Source organism: Tyto alba, unplaced genomic scaffold (assembly GCF_018691265.1).
Source record: "Tyto alba isolate M040663 unplaced genomic scaffold, T.alba_DEE_v4.0 Super-Scaffold_40, whole genome shotgun sequence".
NCBI classification, from domain to species: Eukaryota; Metazoa; Chordata; class Aves; order Strigiformes; family Tytonidae; genus Tyto; species Tyto alba.
The window spans coordinates 8,565,763-8,587,716 of NW_024881316.1; the positions used below are offsets into that span (position 1 = coordinate 8,565,763).

The 21,954-nt window shown below is 37.4% G+C and overlaps 1 protein-coding gene across 6 annotated transcripts in view; it reads left to right on the top strand.

The window, feature by feature from the left end:
• Nucleotides 1-21,954, top strand: part of EPHA7 (EPH receptor A7) — a 167,604-nt gene that overhangs the window by 35,587 nt on the left and 110,063 nt on the right. For all 6 annotated transcript variants that reach the window (XM_032989915.2, XM_032989917.2, XM_032989916.2 and 3 more), the window contains exon 4: nucleotides 20,961-21,116. In XM_032989915.2, coding sequence (XP_032845806.2) covers nucleotides 20,961-21,116 — 156 coding nt within the window. The remainder of the gene's footprint in view (nucleotides 1-20,960; nucleotides 21,117-21,954) is intronic.

The window sequence follows — 21,954 nt, forward strand, 5'->3', positions numbered from 1 at the left end:
TTTTTTTTTTTTTTCCCTGTATGTCTGGACAGGCAGGATGCATGGTGCTCCTCAGGGAATATTTATCAGATTGGAGTGTGCATTTATCAGGAGAAATTCAGGGCAAGTAAGTCATAAAACATGCTGAGGTTTTTTGTACATACAAGGAACTTAAAATATTTATCCCTCATTTCAAAGAAAATCCTTTTCAGCAGTGATCAGTGCAGAATGGAGAGAATTGGCTGAGTCTTACTGATGCACATGGGACAACTGTCTCTAGCACAATCTGTTTATGCTGATGGCCCTAGCACTGACACGACAGATGCTTGGAAAGCTGCTGTCTCTACTGCTGCTGTTGTTGACACCATTGCAAATTCTTAAAGGGAAGTTGCAATGAGTCTTACTCTGGCTGAAAAAAAGACCCACAGTTAAAAACAAGACAGTCTTTTACAGCCTGATCCTATGAGATCTCTCTTGCCATCATGTGCTTTTGGATGGTCTTAACTGTAGGTATTGTGTGTTGAAGGTCTTCACCTCTTTAAGCGACTGTGGTGTTGATTAATAGGAGATTTTGGAATATTGTGAAGTGTTTACATATCTCTTACTGTCTTCATTTATATGACTTGGGTGTCTGCTGCTGTTGTAGCAGTGGTCCTTGGAGGAACTGCTTTTCCAGGACATGAACAAAGACAGGAGCAACAGTATTGTAGCTAGGAAAAAACATGGGAAAAGATAGCTATGGGCAATTTCCACAGCTCTTAATAAGTAGCAAGAGAAGTATAGCACACAAAATCAATAAAAGCCCCTTGTCTACCCTCTTACCTCCACAACCCTCTCCTGAAATCCACAAGAAAAAAGATGCAGGAATAAAGTGTTTATCATCTGCAATGTGCCTGTCTGTTAGGTATATCCTATGGCTGACAGCAAGGCTCTTTTCTGCTTTATCATTTCACGCTTGTTTTGGTGGAGGTGTAAAGACAGTCAGTTCTTCCATTTAATTCTGTCGGCTGTTAGGAAGTATTCTCTATCCTAGTGATATTTTCCTTTGAGCAGCTTAATTTCTTCTGAAACTGCACAGGTTTTACTGAAGGCTGTTGTTGCTGTTTAGTGTGTCAATGCTTACATGTTTCAGCCAGATTCAAGAAGAGGAATCAGTTGGTTCTGAAATGCTACTGTCTGTACACTGAATGTGAATGTATCCCCCTTTGTACTTATTGTTCAATATTTAACCAGAGGAGATAGAGAAGACAAGAGAAATTATGTGAGTTGGCTATGGTCACAAAGCTGTTAGGTGCTAAAGTGGGGATAGATCCCAAATACAAATTTCGACTTAGTACTCTTGTTACTGAGCAATACTTCTAAATACTTCTAAATAGTTTTCTATTCTAAATAATTTTAATCAATGAAGAAGAATGCTTAGTCTGCAAAACTGACCAAATACCTATTGCAGTTAACAGAGTAGCAGAATGAAATCTCAAAATGAAGTAAAATCAGGTGTGGATTTGGTCCACTTCTACCTTATACGTCTGCTTAGAACAGAACAGAGGTAATAAAATCTACATTTTCAGGCTGTACCGTACCTCATCATGACTAATGAAAGTTGTAACAGAGTAGGGTATCCACCTTTCTGCAGCTCTTCTCATGAAATCTACTTCTAGTTTGATGGTTATCATCGCAAAGAGAAAGATACAAAAATAGACATTAGGCTTATGGACATTTGCATAAATTAATTTTGAAGAAAAGCCAGTATTGTGAGTTTTGCTCATATTTAAACATATGCAGCCAGCTGGAACAATGTATGAAAATAACAACTAAATTTCTCTTTTTAAACACTTTTCATGATGTGACATAAGGACATTGTACACATATTGTTGTCAACTCAGTCACGTCAGAATAAGGGCCTGTGAAGACAGACCCAGTGAAAAGATATGTTATGTTCCTTAGTGAGGGAGTAGTCATTTAAGATTGGCAGACAGGTTTGGTATACTCAGTGCCAGGAAGTCAGGCTGAAGAATATGAGGCAGTAAGATGGGGGAAAGCCTAGAAGAACAGTATACAGTTTTTCGGATATAAAAATTAGAAGCTAGAAGAGGTAAGATGAATTATCATGATGATGAGTTACTGTGGTCATCTTCTTTCAAGGAATAGATGCTTCAATGGAGAATTTACCCAAGTTCATTGAAAATGTAATATCATCTTATTTAAAGAAATGGAGAATAAAGAAAATGACTGCAGTTTTAATCTGTCTTTGATGCAAAAAGAAAATTAACAAGATAATGCAGGTCTATGGGTTACCAAATGCTATGTTATTCTTTTATGCAGAAAAATTGCCTTTTCCCATCCCACTGAAATATTTAAGCATGGCTACAGCCTTAATAAAGCAAACCTAAACCCCACAGAATTAAGATAACTCTCCAGAAATTTAGGAACTAAAAGCAGCAGAAGTTTGCATCACCTATTTGACCTTCATGAGAACAGCAGTGCAATCAATCTTCTAAGTTTAACAGAACTGGTATAAAACTTGAGCAGGAGTCATAAATTTTGCTGCATATGCAAAGAGCTGCATGTAAATGGACTATATACCTGTCGAATCTTTAGCTGAACAGTATAGACTGAGATAATATCAAAAGTCAATCCCTTCCTCAAGTTTTGTGTTATTGGATTTGATTTACTAGTAAAACCACATAAACCCTACTTAATCTTCTTGCATCCTGAGTCTGTCTGAGGTTTTTCTTTGTTCCCTGTTCTCTTTTGGTTTTCTCATCTGAAAGAGGTGCTTCACTTTTTTAAATTGGTGGAAGCTACTCATGACTTGGTATTTGTTGTCTTAATTCTTAAGGTTGTGAGATCTCTTTTATTTCTACATAAAATTTTAAGTCTGCCAACCAGTTACAGGATGTTACAAAGAGAAAAGGAGTATTTTATTTTCATATGTCAGTGGACATAAATAAAAATGTTGTGTGCTTAAGCACTGTCAGGAACAATTTATATAAAGTTTTAGGACAATTACTATATGATCGATTAGACTATGGGCTTTACTGCCAAAGGATGTTGTAGAAGCATCATAATGGAAAAGGTCAAGAATCTGTATTTCTAAATTGTACAGCAGTAGCTCTTAATTCTGCAAACCAGCTACATCTGATGGGATATTTTATAGCAGCTTCACTGCAAATAAAAAGAAGACGCTGTAAGTGAAATCAGTATTAAAAAAAAAAAAAAAAAAGAGCAATCAGTACAGTGACCCTAGCATTACCTATTTTCACATTAAATTCCATTTCTTTTTCCACTAGCTCCCATTTTCAGACCTTGATGAAACAGGTTTTTTTGATTGCTAATCCACAATATGTGCTATGTTCAGGACTGAAGGAAGATGAGTGAAAATCCAGCACTAAGTATGGGCTGTTTGAAACCTCTGGTACTGCTGTGAAAGCATAAATGCAGAGGACAGGTGGGAGGATATATTGGTTTAAGTCCATCCAGAGGTACTTGTTGGGAACCGTACTGGTCAAAAACCAGTATGCCCACAGTAATGATATACATTTGAGCTCATTCTTTCAAATATGTACAATAAAGTCACCCTGTGAGACACTGATGTCAAATGTGTGGGTACATACAGTCACAACCTCCCCCTGCATTTGGGTAAGGCTTCAGTGAGCTTTTTGTTCCTTTTACATCTTATTGCTCCTTGTCCTGAACAGCATTTTGTTTTATTTTGACAATGTTATCAGTAATTATAAAATATCTTAAAAACTGCAGGTTAAATGCAGAATAGAGTTTTGACCATTTATGGGCCTTATAGGACAAGGAAACAAAAAGGGCACAAAAATGCACAGTAGTGCCTTATTAATTCAATATGAGAATTAATGGCTGGGCAAAAGGGTTGGGACCCTTTGTTGTGCAGGAAGAAGAATGTTAATTAGGGATTCCCAGATCCCCCAGAAGTGTCCATAATTAATATTTTCTGTAGCTTCATGTATATAGTGGCAAAAAGCCCAATATATGGCTTTTATATCAGCTATTTCAGTGATGTCATATGTTAGTTTATTCCAAGGTCTGAGGAAAGATGAGATATGGAAAGACAAATAGAGGGTTTTTTTTCTTCTTTTAACAATCAATGTGTACTTGATAGAGTCTTTAATAACCTAGCTTTCCACAGGCACAAATAACTGAGAATGTTTACTTGTTCTTGGGTTTACCCAAGCTATTTGCTACTCCTGCCATTCTTTTTTGGATACATAAAAGGCCAGTAGAGACGGTTATATAATTGAAATATGAATGCTCATAAAGCATGCACATGTGTACACACATGCCCAGAAACACAGACACACTCATATTCTTCGAATGTGTGTTCTATCTATACTGCTGCTGTAATGCAGTAAATTGCCAACTAACATTTGCATACATATCAAATTAATTTTCATCATCTTCCACATAGATGTTGTAATAGCCTAACATAGCCATAAACAACTTCACCAGTATTTTATTTTGAATTTAGATAACTAGTTACAGTGCACCAGTTCTCTACTCAAAGTCTCAGATATGCCAACCTCAGCTTGATATCTCATTCCCTGTAGGCATACATTACTCATTTCAGTTCAGTCACTGAGCCTTTGTGTGACAAGCTATAAAAAGCTTTACAACGCTATGTGTATGGATCTATTTGGTACTTGATAGAGGCAGATCTGATAGAGAATTGTGGATAATCTACTGTTCTCATTTCTCATCACTACCGACCTATCATAGGATGCTAGATAAACTGCTTGCATATGAAAACAGGATATATTTTATGAGGTTATGCAGTTGGGTGCCCTTTGAGGATTACTGGTAATTTTTATGACTGGATGCTTTATATGTTGGCATGCCAGGACAAGTAACTGAGAGCAGGATTTATTTTGAAGCTGTCGCCTGGAGAGCCATTCCACTGACCATTTGCAAGAGTCTGGGGTTGAGTTCATAATCATTGTTTGTCTGGTCTTGTTTGAGGTGGTGTATAGTATACAAGACATCTGTGTGGGCTGTCAGACATGATACAGGAGTCACAGAAGACTTGTCCTCTTTTGGACTGTTAGCTGGAGACCTGGCAGGATAGACTTTTTCAGGGCGGACTGGGCAATTGCATTAGGGTAGCTCAGAACTGAGCTCTGGGTCTCTGTAGACTCCAATGAGAACTTAGCTACTCATTGAACATGTAAGCACTAACATATTGACACTGAAATTTAGGTGTTGTAGTCTTGGGAGAAATCACATCCTGAATATTTAATCTGTGGCCTGTTGTCACCCAGGCAGTGGAGATCAAGGAATTAACCTGGACGACAACTTCTCTAAAACTATTCCCACTCTGTATCATGTTGCTGCAGTTTCTCTTGATGTTTCCCTCCCAACAGCTCCTTTTTCCCTGCTGAAATTCTCAAGGCAGACTCAGGACGCCCAGGTCCCTATCTTACTTTGTATTTAAATCCAGTGTCAGAGTTGGCCAACCTTTTTTCTTTGTGTAGCTTTCCTGTCACTGTCTCAGAGGAGACCCATTTGAGATCAGTAAGTCTCTTGGACTAGTGTGCTTGCTGGTGATAAGGACCTGAGTTGTGTAATGGAAATTCATCTGGCTGAGCAATTAGGAAAAGTTGGGAAAAGAAGGGAAGGAACAGATCCCTGAGTGAGGACTGCATGCCTGTTTTGTTTCCTGTTGCTCAGGCTCATTCCTTGACTCCTAGTGGGATCTCCACAGCCACTCTACTCTGAATTTGTTCCATCTTTGTTTTTCTTATAACATTAACTTTACTTAAAATTTAATTATATTTCTGTTTCTATCATTCAGAAAAAATGTTAATATTTAACACAAAAAATTGCAAGAATGGGGAAGAAGGACAGTGGTACTAGAGGACCAGTACGCTTTTGGGTAATGTTTCAGAACTGAAGACAGAAATGTATTAGAGGCCAGGGAGATATTGGGGAATGCTTTCTGTCAGTGACAATATCTGCTGTCCCCTGGGCCATTGCCATGACTTTCACTCCTTCTTGAGATATAGTTTATTTCTTCCTTGGCAGTCCATCCTTTTGAGAATGAATTAATGATTGTTGAATAGAGCTGCCTAATTGAGAGCCTTAAATTCCACCCTATGTGGAAAACTGAATTCTGTCATGGGCTGTGAGGGTAATTCCCTAACATGGACAATATTTTTTTCTGGGAGCTGTATACACGTTATAGGACAAACTGGGCCCTGCTCCCAGTTACTGAACTTTATATAAATTTGCTTTTTCTCCCCTCACTTCTGTAAACCAGCTTTTAAGTTTTTTTTTTGTTTGTTTGTTTTTCTTTTTTTTTTTTTTTTTTTGTGTGACTGTAACAACTCGCTTCCTTCATCATTTCTCTTTCAACATCTTGCTCTTTTTCAAAGAAATGTGCAGTTTCTTGAGCACTGAGGAACCAACATCTATAGATTTATCTTTCTAACAAGCTACACAGAGCTGTTTGAAGAATTACTTGCACAGAAAAAAAAAATCATTTGAGTTACATATTGTTCTCAGTTAGGAAGCTGAATCAGTTCTACGTCTGTTAGATAATTTATGTAATGATTTGTCAATCAAAGCCAACAATTAAAGCTTCTCCAAATAAAGAATTCATGTTTTCCCTTCATGGTGGTGTCACCAGAAAGGAGCACGGAACAACAGGAGTGAATCTGTAAAGAAAAACAGTTAGTCCTGAGGACTTGATGTCTACACTAAATAAATTTCTGGGGGGTTTATTTGGGGTAGGTCTAGTCTGGTCCAGTTGTGGTTGAAGTGCATTAGTTTCACTCTTGGAGCACATATTCTGGTTATTTTTCTCTGAAAGCAAACTAGTTCACATGCTCCGAGATTACTCTGATGTAAAGCAAAACAGAGTAAGCAGGTATGACCAGAAAATCACTTCAAAAGCACACTCCAGATCCAAGCAAAAGTGCTAATGTTGATGCATCCATGCTATATTAGCATTCTTTCTATTCCCTTTCAGTTTTTAAAAGTCGAAACCCAAGACACAAGTAAGTAATGATAATAAAAACACAAATAGACATTCTAACTTTCCAAATCCTTAAAAGTTTTGTAAATGACTTGGAACATCAGTATTCTTGGAAATATATCTGACAGCTGGTGAGATGCGATGGAGGTTGTTTATGTGTCCATACTGCAGTCTTTGCTATGACATACCTGTGCTGGCTGTACAGTCAGTGACACCTGCACATAGACCCTCTAATGGCCAGTGTTTGAAATGTGCTATTTACTCAGATTCCTGGGCTTTTGAAAGCCACAGCGTTGTCTGCTGCTGTGGCATTACTGTAAGCATTACCCAGACTCAGTGTTGTCATGGCTGTATCTGTACAAACTACAGCTATGTAAGGAATTGTGCGGAAAAATGTGGAAAAATGTGCTGTGTATACTTTCTTATAAGAAATAAAACATGCTTTAACATTCAGGTGAATAGTCACTTGGATGAAATCTGAGAGTTTATGAAAATAATTTTACACATTCATGAGAGAAATTTTTGTCAGGGGATGTTAAGCAAAGAGGTGGAGATGGCCAATAACTCAGGATTGCTAGCACCTGGTTGTTGGATGTAGATCCCCTCTGCCTCTGCCCTGCTCTTTCTTTCCTTTTGTAAGCATCTGGCATAGGTCATGGGCAGAAACCAGTGAGTGGTCTAGGTGGACCTTCGATCTTCCTCATTTGCCTTGTCTTTATTGCATGATTCAGGTCATCCATGGTCCAAGACACACCTATTACTTCAGCAGGTTTGAATCAAGCCCTCGGGGCTGTAATTGCTCAACTGACTAATGCCACTAAGTTTTTGGAAATTTGTAGAGAACTATGATTACACACAGCTCCAGTGAACCTGGACATTGTATGTGCACAGAGCTGTTTTCTTAGGGGTTTTAAAGGATTAAATGTAATAGTAGTGTACACTGAAACAGAAAGTGTGATAATCTCAAAGACCTTGATTAGGTGGCAGAAGCAGTGTTGGAAGTTCACAGCATTTTCAGTGAAAAAAATCTTTTGTATGGTTAGATGAATATCCTCTTGTCTTTTCTAACAAAAAGAAAGTTCATGTTTTAAGATTACTCCATGCTGGCTCCATAAAGCTTCCTTGGGTATCTAGCTCCTTTGTTTTGCCTTGGTGTTTAATCACTTGCAGTATCATAGACTCTTCAACCATGCACATTATCCCTTAATTATATATGACTAAGCCCCTCTTGACTATAAGACATATTGTTTGTTCAAACGCACTTACAAATCCATTTTCTTATCAGTTCTTTGCTGAACATTTACACAACGGGGTACTGTTTAAATATGAAAATAAACCTTTTTAAAAAAAAAATTGTTTGACCCACCCACCTGGCCTCCATCTGTGATTGTTCTGTCTCTGCAATCTGTTGTCTGCTTTTCCTCAGCGTGTTCTTTATCTTTTTGGATGGCTGCTATCTTTGAGTGGCTTTATTGCCCCTCCCTATTTTCTCAGTGCTTAGTAGAAAGTGACATTTCCAAATCATAAGGATCAACTAGGCAGATTTGATACATTCTCTGCTATAAGACACACTTCTGCTCAGAGTATGCAATTAGTAAAGACAACTTCATTTCACAGTATCACAACTTACCCTGTACTATTTCAAGTTAAAGCATTGTGTGAATCTGGGAAGTTTTCGTATAAAAAACTTGGAGCAGATAAATCTGTCAGAGTTAGCAATGTTTTTTTCTTGCCGCAGATTTACTGAAGCAAGCCCAGAAGAAGCTTCTTCATGTTTTATTCCAGTTCAGTTTCATATCAGTGAATTACTATGGTAATGTTTTTCCTTTATATTTTTATTTGTTCATTAAAGGGGAGTTGTATGTTTGGAATCTCTTAATAAACTAATTCTCTAATCTTTAGTTAAGAAGGTTAAATCCATTTTTATTTTGAAATATTATAATTAAATACTTACACAGAAAGTTTAAATTTCCAGTCTTTGCACTAATAGAAAATGTTGTTGGCTTCAGTGATCCTGAAAGGGAATCCCTTCTTAAAGAAATTAGAGTGTATTTTTTGTTTCCTTTCTGAAAGTATTTCTAGTTCTTTCTGTTCCAAGCCAAATGTAAATGTGGAGAGCAGTTGATTTTTTGCATTAAAGTTCCTCCAAAAGCACCACAATGGATTGATAGGCATGAACATATTTTTCTGACTGAGTAGGACAATCAACATTAAAAGTAGAAATATCTGAGACCAGGATATGCAACTAAAGTTATTTTTAGATTCTGTAGTGCTGTTGTGCCGAAGTGGAGTAATTTCCCTCTTGTGGGTTCTTAGAAGCTAGTCTTTTGTTTGGATGGATTTGCCTGATGTATAATGATGGCCTTGAGGAATGTGTTACAGAAACCTGTGAAAAATTTCTTCTGGATTGAGTCCTGGAATGGTAATGTGGTAGGTCATTGTCCAAAGGAACCAAAAATGTGTTATTAAGTTATTTTAATTTAATTTCAATTGGAAAGCTTATAGAGATGCCTGCTTCTGTTCTATTTTGTGAGTAAGCCCTTCAGATTTATTTATTGCCAGCCAAATTATTAAGCACCATTACAGTTAAATTAAACATCCACATCAAGTTGATTGTCTCAAAGCTTCAGGAAGTCTACAACAACAGATCTATTTGCACCCTTTCCTTTAGAGAGAAAAACTTTATCCTTGAACCATATGATCTAAGACTCCCCCAGAAGCCCTCTGTTATTTCACAGGGGACAAAACAATGAAAGTATTTCAGATTATCTGAGGCCTTCACAGAAAACTCTCCCATTATATTTGTATGTGGACAGTAGTTGTAAGGCAGGATTTTGAGGCATCAGGAGGGAGACATCTGTTTGAAGAGGGAATATATGGCATAAAGATAGTATGAGTAAACCTAGAACTGTTCTCTCCACAGAAGTACAAGAAGCTACTCAGGTCATATTTTTACTAACTGCATTTTATTAGTGCAGTGATTAAGCACTGCTGTTGAAGGAAATGTTTCCATCATTTCTCATTCCCTTGCTCGTGTGCCATGTCTTTACAGACACTTAGTGGCTATAGAGTGAACTGGATTGAGGGACCAATAAAACAAACATTACAAAGTTAGTTTAACAGTAGTACATTAGAAGGTTTTGCAAGTAAGGCTTTAGTGACACTTGAACGATCATGCCTGTATAATAAAGTATCTTTTATGTCTTGAAGAAGTAGATTGCTGTTGGGGAACTCCTTTGTCAGCATAGGTGCATCTACATTGTGTTTTGGACATCAGTATTGAGCCTTAGGGCAAAACCAGAGTGGCTGAGTGTCCACGGAGAAGTGTTAGATAAATTTCATGATATCCTGGGACGGAAAACTTGGCCTGATATCCTCATGGTCCCACTCATGCCTGCCCATGTTTGGGGTCAGGCAGGCAGCTCAGTGTATGGACTCTCCTGGAAATTTGCAGAGGGGCAGATCCAGTCTGTAGGCAGACTGAGAAGTGCCTAGCTGCAGGAATCTGCTCTTCCTGGGGCAGTGTAAGCCATCTGTCCCCCATGGCCATGGGAGTGGCCCATTGAGGAACAGTTCTGAAAGATGAGAGGCAAGTTGGAAACTTTGATCTTTGCATACATAGATCTCTTTGGCTGGCAGACCTGGCTGAGATATTTCTATGATAGACTGTAATTTATCCCTATTTCCACTATCACTCTGATGGTAATTTAGAAGCAACTCCACCAGTAAAGCTATCATCATGAGTCTTCCCTTCACCAATTCATGTTTCTTTTCCTGAAAGTTTCTTGGTGCTGCTCCCAGGAAATGAGAAGAGGGGTAGCCAGAGAGTGAGAGGGTTTTTGCTGATATTTTGAAACTGCTTTTGTGTGGTTTGGTGAAAAACACAGTGACATCCTGATTAGAGGGCTTTGACAGCAAGACTATTGCCGTTCATTTGGCAAGGGAGATGAGAGAATTTGAGGAGCTTAATAGACATTAGAGATGCTCATGTCAGGGGACAAGTCCACTGCTCCATATAGAAGGTTGTCATATCGTAGTTGTGTTGTAGCACTGCTGAGTAGTGAGGTTATTATTTAGACAGAGACAGTCTTTTTTTGTTTGTTGGATTTAAGGTAATGAGGCTAAAATATTCTAAAATAATGAAGTTGCTTAAAAAAACAGTAAAGGGAAAAAATAACAGGTCCTACTTAGTAACCAGTACTTTCAGATTCCACTGTACATTTTTACCTTTAGAATCATAGAATCATTTAGGTTGGAAAAGACTTTTAAGATCATTGAGTCCAACCATTAACCTAACACTACCAAGTCCACCACTAAACCATGTCCCTAAGACATGGTTTTTAGATACCTCCAGGGATGGTGATGCAACCACTTCCCTGGGCAGCCCAGTCCAGTGCTTGACAACCCTTCCGGTGAAGAAATTATTCCTAATATCCAATCTAAACATCTCCTTGTGCAACTTAGGGCCATTTCTTCTGGTCCTATCGCTTTTTACTTCAGAGACCAACACCCACCTCGCTACAACCTCCTTCCAGGTAGTTGTAGAGAGTGATAAGGTTGCCCTCATCCTCCTTTTCTCCAGGCTACACAACCCCAGGTCCCTCAGCAGCTCCTTATAAGACCTGTGCTGCTCTAGACCCTTCACCAACTTCTTTGCTCTTATTTGGAGATGCTTCAACACCGCAATGTTTTTTCTTGTAGTGCGGGACCCAAAACTGAACAAAGTATTAGAGGTTAAAGATTTTTTTATTTAAATCCAAAGGCCTTTGGTACACTGGAAACTCAGGTAAGAAGACCATGTGAATCTCGTTGGCTTTAAATTCAAAGATATTTTGTCAAAATATTTTTATTTTTTCCAAATGATTTATCAATGATTTATTTACTGTATTTTTTAGAAAAAAAGCAAACGCAAAATACACCACACCACCCCCACCCCCAAATTTCGTTGTTTTCATTACTGCTTGGAGATTTTTTGATGTCTTTCGTTCTCTTTAGAAAACAACAGGAAAACTTCCCTAAGACATGTTGACAATCACAGAGCCCAAGTATGCATTAAACACCTCTAAAAGTTCATTTGTGTATGGACAAGAGAAAGTGTGGCTGTACAGAACCTGTATAACATCAGAGGAGCTGAGTCATAGCATTGCCACTGTCAAAGTCCCTACTGAACCCAGTACGCTCAGTTTATTATTTAATTGGCAGCTCTCTATAAGGCAAGGTAGCTACATTATAGACTATAAGGAATTTTTTGGAACTTCACTGTTTGAGCTATACCCCAAGAATAGGGAAGCAAAAAAGTTAAAGAAAAAGCACATGTAAACAATCTATTGTATAAATATCATCACCAGTATTTTTTTTTCTTTTCTTATAGCTGTTGGAGTTGAATTTTATACAAGTTTTTTTTGTTTGTTTGTTTGTTTTTTTTTTTAAAGACAAAGCTATTAATATAGGAATGTGACAGATTTAGGATAAATTTTTCATACATCTGTTTAGAAAAAACCCCACCACTTACAATGCAGTTTGCATAGCCAATTTCTTTTCATTGCAGCAATGTCTGTTGGCTGCTGATGCACCTAAGGGATGTGTTTTTTTGTTCAGTTAGATAATCATACAATTTTCCTATCAGAGCATCATAGCATCCATAATATAAGTTAGTTGGTGGTCTTAGATCTGCTGAATTCTTAGTCACTGTTATTTTAAAATATTTTTAGTAAAATTTTTAAAAAGTTCATAATTAAATATTACCAAGTCAGTAAAAGAGGAGACAAACAAACAAAAAAAAAAAACCACAAATATGCAGAAGCTATTAGCAAATCAAACACATTTTTCCATTAATTCTCTGATGGATTGAGAACCTTTTGAGGAAGACAGATAAAATCTCTACTGCTGACAAAACTTCAGGTATGGGTTCATTTTTTTATGATGAACCTACACTGTGTTCTGCAAAGTATGGAGCTTTTGCTCCCAACTGTCACTCAACCATGTAGAAGCTATTTGAGCACCTTGCAAACCTAATCTTGAGGGAAGGGCATGGTGGAAGAAAAGGACAAAAAAAAAATAAAAAAAAATAAAAGAATGAACAGAAAAAACAGAATATCTTTTCTCTTTTAATTTCTCTAACCCACCTTTCAGTTTTGAAACCTGTTTAGTAATAGAGTTGCACCTGTCTGTGTTTTTGGGTCTTTGTATTTCTCACATGTTAATTTCCTCCCAGTATTTATGGTGGCTTTATATTTGTGGTTCCCAAGAAATTTGATGAAGCACATGCCCAAGTCCTTGCAAACTCTGAAAATGTAGAGAAACATTATGTCATAGTCTCAATGTACAACTTTTAACTTACCCATTTAATTAATTCTGCTCAGACTATACTAGAGTTTCTTTAATTGCCATTTAAATGTATTCTTTTATGTACTTATTCAGAATAATTAGATTCAAAGTAATTTTGCTGTTACAGTATAGTGACATTGGATATTCTTTGATTTGTGGGATATTTTATTCAAACTGATTACCCTGTTCCTGTGTATAAATTAACCAGGAAAACACAAGAATATTTCTCTGTGCCTATGTTTCTTTGCAACTAGATAAGTTAAAAAGTCACACATGATAATATGCTCAGGATGTTTTTTTAAGCAGATTTGTAGAGAGGTGAAGGTTTCATTTCATTCAGTGGAAAAATTGGAATAAGTTACTATTACTTAGCAAGCATTCTATTTCTGGATCTCTGTTTGTGTGAACAGCAGCATGTGAACATCTCTCAAAAGACATTAGGAGGACTTCGGACAACAAGGGCAAATTAGGCTTGGGAAATGAATACAAGGTCTGAGAGAATCCTGACAGGCAACAGCAAACATTCAGTGGATGATGGTGTGCAGCCACAGGACAGCCCTATTTAGATATGTCATTCACACTATAGCTGAGGCACCATTAAGAGTCTTGAGTTTACTCTGGCTAAACCATACAACATAATTCCTTGGTTGAAACATGAATAATCTTTAGATGCTATTGCAGTTTAAAAATCAAGCTAAAATAAACATCTTTTTCAGCTAGACATTTATCATTGCATAGTAGTTAGACAAATAAAATACTACAGTCTAAGCTCCTTATAAAACAATATATATTAGGTGCCAGAGAAGGCATAACAGATGCCATTTCTCACTCTAAAAGTAATTTACAGTTTCAAACATAGTCATGACTTAAACATACACAAATTATATGGAAAAGGGGATCAGAGGTTATAAAGTCTCCTTTTGTTACTGGATTTCTAATGTCTAGTATTTCACAGTGAAATCCACATTTGGGAATTATTTTATAATGGCCTGCTTTCAGTTTATCTAAACCTTTCAGATACTTTGGCTAAAAAGTGCCTGTGGCTGATGTTGTGATCTACCAGCCAAGTATCCTGTAAGAGAACAATGCCCGACAAATTATTTTCAAAATTTTATTTTTGATACTGTGGAATATTAAGCACTTTGTGTTTCAGGTGTCTCCCATGCCAAATTGTCATATGTTTGTAGCAGGTTAATACAGAAGGGGGTTGACAAATCTTGCTATAATCACTACCCCGTGTTGTTTTCATCCTCCTTGTCTGCTGTTCATTTTCATTGTGAAAAACCCTAATATATCAGTGACAGGAGGTCTGGATTTGTGGCCGACTGTTATAATTACTCCCACTGAGGCACTGTCAATAGGATTAAAATAAAGATTCTGGACCTGTCCATCGTAGATGAGGTCAGCAACACTAGCAGTGGGAGTACTGTTTCTGCAAGCTGTGCTTTCAGTCCTGAGTTATGGAACTATAGACACTAATATGAAGCAAATATTTGAAAGCTCCAGTGGAGAAAGACCAGCCCTTTTTCTGCATTAGCTAAAATATCCATCTGTAATAAATAATCTAACAACATCCATCTATGTCCTGACCATACATATATGCATGTTAATTTTCAAATGTATCAGAGCCCCAGAGAGTTCCAATTACAGAACAATCCATTTTGCATTTTATAATTAATAAAGTCTTTGCAGCTGCATAACTTCATCCAGGAAACATCTGCACAAACTCCTTGTGTATACATAATTTCAGTGAAAAGGGGGTTAGCTGAATTGTCTTTAATGTTCACAGGCTTGGAGAGGGTAGAAAGGTAGAGAGCTTATTAAGGTAACACAAAAAGATCACAAGAATGGAGGCTTATGTCCACACAGATATAAAACAAACTCTAGCCACTGCCTGTAGGAAAAAATAAAATGTATAGCATTACTTTAACAGATAGTCAACTTACTTTATTCAAGTGAAGAGGAGGGAGGAACGCAGGGGAAAATCTGAGCTCTCCAGAGGTGGTCAGTCATTTTGCCGTGGTTCTCAGTGGCACCAGGCTGTTGCCTCATGTTTGTAAGTAATACTGCTGTTGTTGGAACTCTGTGATTACTCCTTTGCCATCCTTTGACACTGCCTTTGAAAAAGTATTGGTTTTTAAACGTTAGTTTCATCTTCTTCAGTGTGCATGAAACTGTGACATGTACACCACTAGAACTTACTCGTGACAGTAAACTCAGGGAATGGCGAACAGGCAAGAATAAACAGACAAGATCGCTTGCTCTGCTAGCACAGTATGCCACCTTTATTTTTCTCCCCTCACACCAGTCTATTTTTTATAATGGGATCAAAAAATAATTAGTGCAGTCACCTCCTTATGTTTCATTATTTTCATATAATCTCAAAAATTATTATCAAAGCCATGTTCAATCAAGTGCCTAACATGCTGAAACAATTGCATGCCCTTTAAGTCTTAAGGTGGTATGCCACCTGGAAGCCTTGCACTTCTACAAATAGAGATTTCTTTTTTTAATTTGTTTCTATTATTGTAGTAGCAAATAATTTTCTTGATTAATGTGTCACTGCCCTACAACTGTTTACTCTTTTGCCTTTGGTTATATGAACACCAGTTGTTACACGTCACCCACAGCCCTCACCGTATTTCTGTCATCCCTTCCAGTTTAAGTTCCCTAGCTCTCCTAGAAGCAAAATGAATCTCCATGTGTTTATAGTGAAAAGGTTACATAAAAATGATCAGTAATGAACACATCTCTTTTTTCCTTTTTCCTGTCCCACAAGTGAGACTCCAGACTGCTCTTTGCTGCTCTCTATATCTACCTTCACTCCCCCTTCCAGAGTTTCTTGGAATTTTTTTTATAAATATGAAAAGAAAAATATACATTATTTGATCTCTACCAGGCCACTAAGGCATGTGATGAGCTCACAGAAGGGAAGCTGCAATTTTTCTGCATAAGCTGCAGTCAGCATCTCTAGTTACAACAGCTAATGCCTTGTTGTTCCACAGATGTGGCATCATAGTTCTTAGTAGTGTGTGTTAATTCCTCAGTATTTACTTGTGACTTTGCAATACTCCATTATTTACAGTATTTGTATAGGGCCTTAAATGGTACCAAATACATTGGCTCAAAATGTTTGTGATTGCTCTGACTGCAGGGGCATATGCTTAAATGTGTATTCAAGTGGGCACCGTGCACTGACACAGCAGCCCTGCCCAGCCGTGTACCAGACCCAACTGTCCTGATACACCCTTGTTACGGCTGAGTGCTACTGGGTGTACAAGAAGAAAGCAGCTTAGTCCAAGCCAATAAAGACTGCTAGTGTCATCTTCACCAGTGTCTTTCGTCCTGCATTTAAAGTGTACCACTTTATCCAGTGCTTCCAGGCAAGGAAGTTTAAACGTGAAATGACGATGCCCTGCTTGGTTTCAAACTGCCACTCTGCGGTGTAAGGAGGCTCGTCCACCTGAGGGCCATTCACATCATCTTTGTATTTCACTGTGGAACTCTGCCAGCTTCCCAACATGAGAAACCTCATTGCTTCGCAGAGGAGGTGGGAAGATTTGCTCTGAGGAGCAGCCATGGCTGTAACAGACAAGTAAACAAATCCAAGGTGCTGGGCAGCCCTAGGAGGGTCACTGATGGTCGGTCCCTAACTGCTGTGAGGCTAAGGTGTTAAGCAAAGAAGCCTGCCTTGGCTGAAGCATATCTTTCTTCTGTATTTATTGTTGATTTTGCAGTATATGGGGAAAGAATTAGCAACTAATTTTTACATTATTTGGAGACTGGTTTAGGTTAGGCTGGTAGGTGTTATTCTGTGTCTTTGTGCTGTCAGTAAACTTGACTGCTCTTGGTTGGAAACCCTTTCCTGGAACATGCAAGACTTTGGAGCAGCTGTTGGAATAAAATAGGAGCTTCATCTGGGAAGAGCTGTTCTATTAAATTAGCAGCTGTAAATGACGCACCACAGTGAATGGAAGTAAATTTATTTTGTGCTGGCTTTCTTCCCTTTTCCCCTCCCCCTCTTTTTCAGTACCCCAGAAGCCCTTCCGTAGCAAAACTACTTCTGGATCTTAACTTGCTTGGGGAAGATGAGATGAGTTCACATTTTTCTCAGATCAACAATAATGAGGATTATGGCTACAACATCAGAGAGCTACCTCATCAGTTATACCCTCCCGCATACCTCCCATCATTACTTGAGTTCTGTACCATGATTTACAATACAGGCTCCCTTTAAAGGGAAGAAGTGCTGTTGATGAGTGCTCTCCTGCACTAATGAAAAATTAAAATGGATATGATCAAATGAAGTTTGAATTGCCTCAAGTTTTGCCATGAGATACTTTTGTGGAACAGTACCTGTATTTATCACATTTAGATTTGCATGTACAATGTGTTGGTTTTTTTTTTTAACAATTAGCATTTTTAAAATGTTGCTTATGAAGGTAGTAGCAGTGGAGGTTTTATACCATCTGTTCCTGTGATCTTAAAAATATTACATAAAGAACTAAATTGGATCAAAATAGGTGGACTCAAAATAGTGTAGAACAAACCACTGTATTTAAATTACTTGCAATATAAAAAAAATTCACCATTGCAACTTGTCAAGGAAGGACAAAAGGGAGGAAAAAAAGGAATCAAATACATATTTTTGAATGGTTCTTTCCCATCTGTGATCTGTAATAGTTCACTGGCAAGTTATCACACCTTCATAAGTGATCCATGTAACACCCTGTCTTGGTAGAGTTTTCAGTTGCAAGTTTCTTGGAAAGGACAATGATGTATGTTAAAAACAGATAAAGATTCATAGCTCCCCAATTTTTCAGCAATGGAAGTATTCTACTGCTAGGCTGAAAAAACCAAATTTTTGTGAAAAATTTAAATTTATGAAGAAAAATGGGAAAATAATTTAGTTGTATTCCTCCAATGAGTACTTTTAATTATTTTGTGTACCCCTGCATACCCTCCTTTCTAAAGAACTGTTAAAATTTTTTAAAATCCTTTTTAAAAGCACTATTTTCATACTGTTAAAAATTTCAAGGCTGGAATATTCTGCCCCTTGTATTTATGGGGTGTATAAGTTGAAGGGATGGTTATTAAATGTCATCACAAGCCTCTTATTGGAAAAAAAGCTAATGGAATGGTAGCATGGTATGAGTGCCTGAACCTGCTGCCTGTGGTATGCTGTGTGGGAGAATAAATGGCTTTCAGTCATGTAAACTAGTCACAGACATTCAGATCCTTTGAACTCTAGTAAGAAATGCACACTTACTTTAAATAGCAAGTGACTAAGCATATAAATGTCTTGATCAAGTCATCAGAAAAAAAATTAGAAGGGGTTTTCTGTTTACATTTTGTTATTTCTGTCTGAAATCTCTATCTTACACTCTGCGTCTTTGCTTTGTAATGTTCCCTGCTGAGCAGGACAGACTGGAAACACAGTAGGGATCTTTGCCTTTTAAGATGCTCTTTGCTTTGCACAGAGATACGTGCTGCAAGACTCAGTGTATTTGTCCAGTGTTTTGCTCAGTACGAGAGGAACATGACTATTTAAGAAAGGCAGGAAACTATTATTTGGTAATTTTAGTTACATTTCAATTGCAAGTACTGAAAGAGCAGACAGAAGTTTAAATATATGTCTTAAGGTACACGCATACAAATCAGTTCAGCTTTTGTGCTCTTTGTCTTTGGTCAGAAAATTCTGAAACAGTCTTGAAAGAAGGTGTAAAAGGACAATTCTGAGTTAAATTTGCTGTAACTATAAATTCACAGGTCATATCTATCCACACAGTGTTTCTCCAAAATTCTTTCTGTCTTCTCTAAATAGCATATATAACAGCTACTCTGGTAGAATCAGACTAGAGCAGGGCTAGATTTTCTTCTAATGTAAACTTGTGCCCCTTTGTCAAAGTCAGAGGATACATGCTTTGCATGTTAATTTTCTCTGCCAGGTAATGTAACTTTCATCCACTGTTTTTTTCAGCATAACAAAGTCTAAATGTTATGGTGATTTCTGTCCTTTAGCCATATTTTTCTTTAGAAAGTTAATATATTGAGAGTAATAGAGAGCCAGAATTTCCTATCATTTTATACTGATATGATCTGCTGTTGATATACCTAATTAATCAAATTTAGTCTACTGTTTTCTTAAGTATTACCACCTTTTTTTTTTCACTGAGTTGCATAAAATTACTCAGATTAATAAATTATGTTGCTGTAGCTACACTGTGGGTCCAGTCCAAAGGCTATGAAAGTCAAAGACACTCTTTGTTGACTTCAGTGAGATTTGGATAAAGCTCATTGTTTTCATGCTCTTTCCATCATTGCGTACCAGACAACTGAAATAACTGTTCCAAATATCAGTGCCTTTGGATACTTTGCATTTCTGTTCTGAGAAAATATCCAAGCAAATATGAATATAACCAAAGTAAATTCTCTATGAATTCAGAATGACTATTTAACTAGCTTTAATATTTTGATACTCAATACTAAGTTTCACTTGCTATGCCTTTTCTTTGCATACAGGTGGTGGCTTAAGAAGGTTAGACTGACTGCTAGGGTTGGAAAAAAAAGAATAAAATAGTGTGGTTGAAAAAGCCTTTGCTTTATTAGAAAGTTCTGGAGGACCTTTGTGTTCTGTTTTTTCGTGCTCACAGTGTTTGTAAGTTTGCCCATAACCTCAGTGCTGAAATGGAGTCTTAATCTGTTTCCAGTTTTTAGCATTCTGGTATCCCCACTTTTCTTTTCCTCATCCCCTACAGCTCTCATAGTTTATCCATTCTTAAGCTGGCTGTCTAGGTTGCAATTCTCTGCTTGTAAGTGTCATTATAGGTGTGTTTTATGGGTGTTTCTGCTTTGGGAACTGTGACAGTAGCTGAAAGAAGTATTTCTAAACATCAGGTTTGGAACACATCATGTTTTTTACTCACATGGGTTCATAGCGGGACAACCAAAGTATGGAATTATTATATATACATATTTCCAATTAATTACCTATTAAATTTCCCTTGAAAGTTTTAGTAAATTCATTTCAGCCTAGTTATCTCTCTCTGTGAAACTGGAATAGCCAACTGTGCAGCTTACGCTCTCTGCCCTCCTCCTCTTTCTGCTTGTTCCTACCAGCATCATCTGTTAAACAAGTATTCACACCTCATTCTTTCCTCAGGATCAGGGTCCACTGGTGGGTTACAGCTTCTTTGGGTTTCTCAGATCAGGGAAGAGTAACTTTTGCTCCATTAATTCAAAATCAACTAGTTCAGATACCAGAAGCTCTTCAGTGGTGCTAGAGCAGAGCTTCTCCAGACTGCTTTTCCCTTGTTCAGGCCTATTGCAGACATCCAGCTGTTTCACACCGTTATTGTACTCTTCTATGGTGAAAAACAGATGCTTGTTATACTTCTGTGGCCTTCTGTGTTAAAATATTATGCTGCCAACTGCTGAGGTATTTGTCATGTATGCTCGAACTCATAAAAATGTCACAAAATCATTAACATCATCAACTGAAGAAAAAGAAATTGTGAGCATATCTTGCTTGTGCCAACAGAACAGAATGGGTAGTTTAGACATTTACAGGAGCATGTACTTCATGTGACAGTGACAAAAAAGATCAGAACAGTAGTCCATGCAAATCTAAACCTTAATTTGTTTTGTTCTGTTTTAGCTTGTGGCCGTGGGTTCTACAAATCCTCCTCACAAGATCTGCAGTGCTCCCGCTGCCCTACTCACAGCTTCTCTGACAAGGAAGGATCTTCAAGATGCGATTGTGAAGATAGCTATTATAGGGCACCTTCTGATCCACCATATGTCGCATGCACAAGTGAGTCAGTCATGAATTTAATAGTAAAGGACATTGCCTAACCAACCAGGTGCAGCCACTTGTATCTAGTAATTTTGGATGGCTTTTCCTATTTTTGAAAAGTACATTTACAACAGTAAATGAAATTGAAAGACAGAGGGGAAAAAAGGTTGACAGTGAACATAGAATCAGCATAAATACTATTTTCATGTTTGCTTGATATAACATTGGAAAACACTGCATGTTGGGTAAGTGTGTAAGTCATTGTAATAGGTAGTATACAGGCATAGTTTTCCAATGACTGTAAAATTGTTGTAGATAATGTGCTTTATGTGATATAATACCAAAATGAGTATTATGAAAAATGAATAGTAACCTGTGCAGATCTGAGCTTCGATTGAACTGTAATTGGATCTGGCTTAACCCTCTAACTTCAAATAGACTAGCCTGCGCAGATTGGTGGTTCAAATAGTGGAAGTCTCCTAAATCCAAAGCAACACCAAATACCTCTGTAAATCATATCAGAGCTGATAACAAAGAACTGGATGCAGTTTGTACAGTACATTTGGAAGACACGAACAAATCCCATACTTGGGAAAACTATAAAAGACAACCTTTAAGGTACATTAACCAATCTTTTAATTGCACAGAAGAGAAACAGCTAAAATCAGTTGCAGTAAATATACAGACAATTGTTATTCTGATGCCTTAATGGAAAATAAATAAAGCTCCTGCCAAGTGAGTTCAAGGAAGCTTTTATGCAGCTTGTACTAAAAATAATGGAATGTTTATATGAAGAAAAAGGCTTCTACTATTTTCTGTCTCAATAATTAAAATGCTAGCTACATGTCCCACTGTG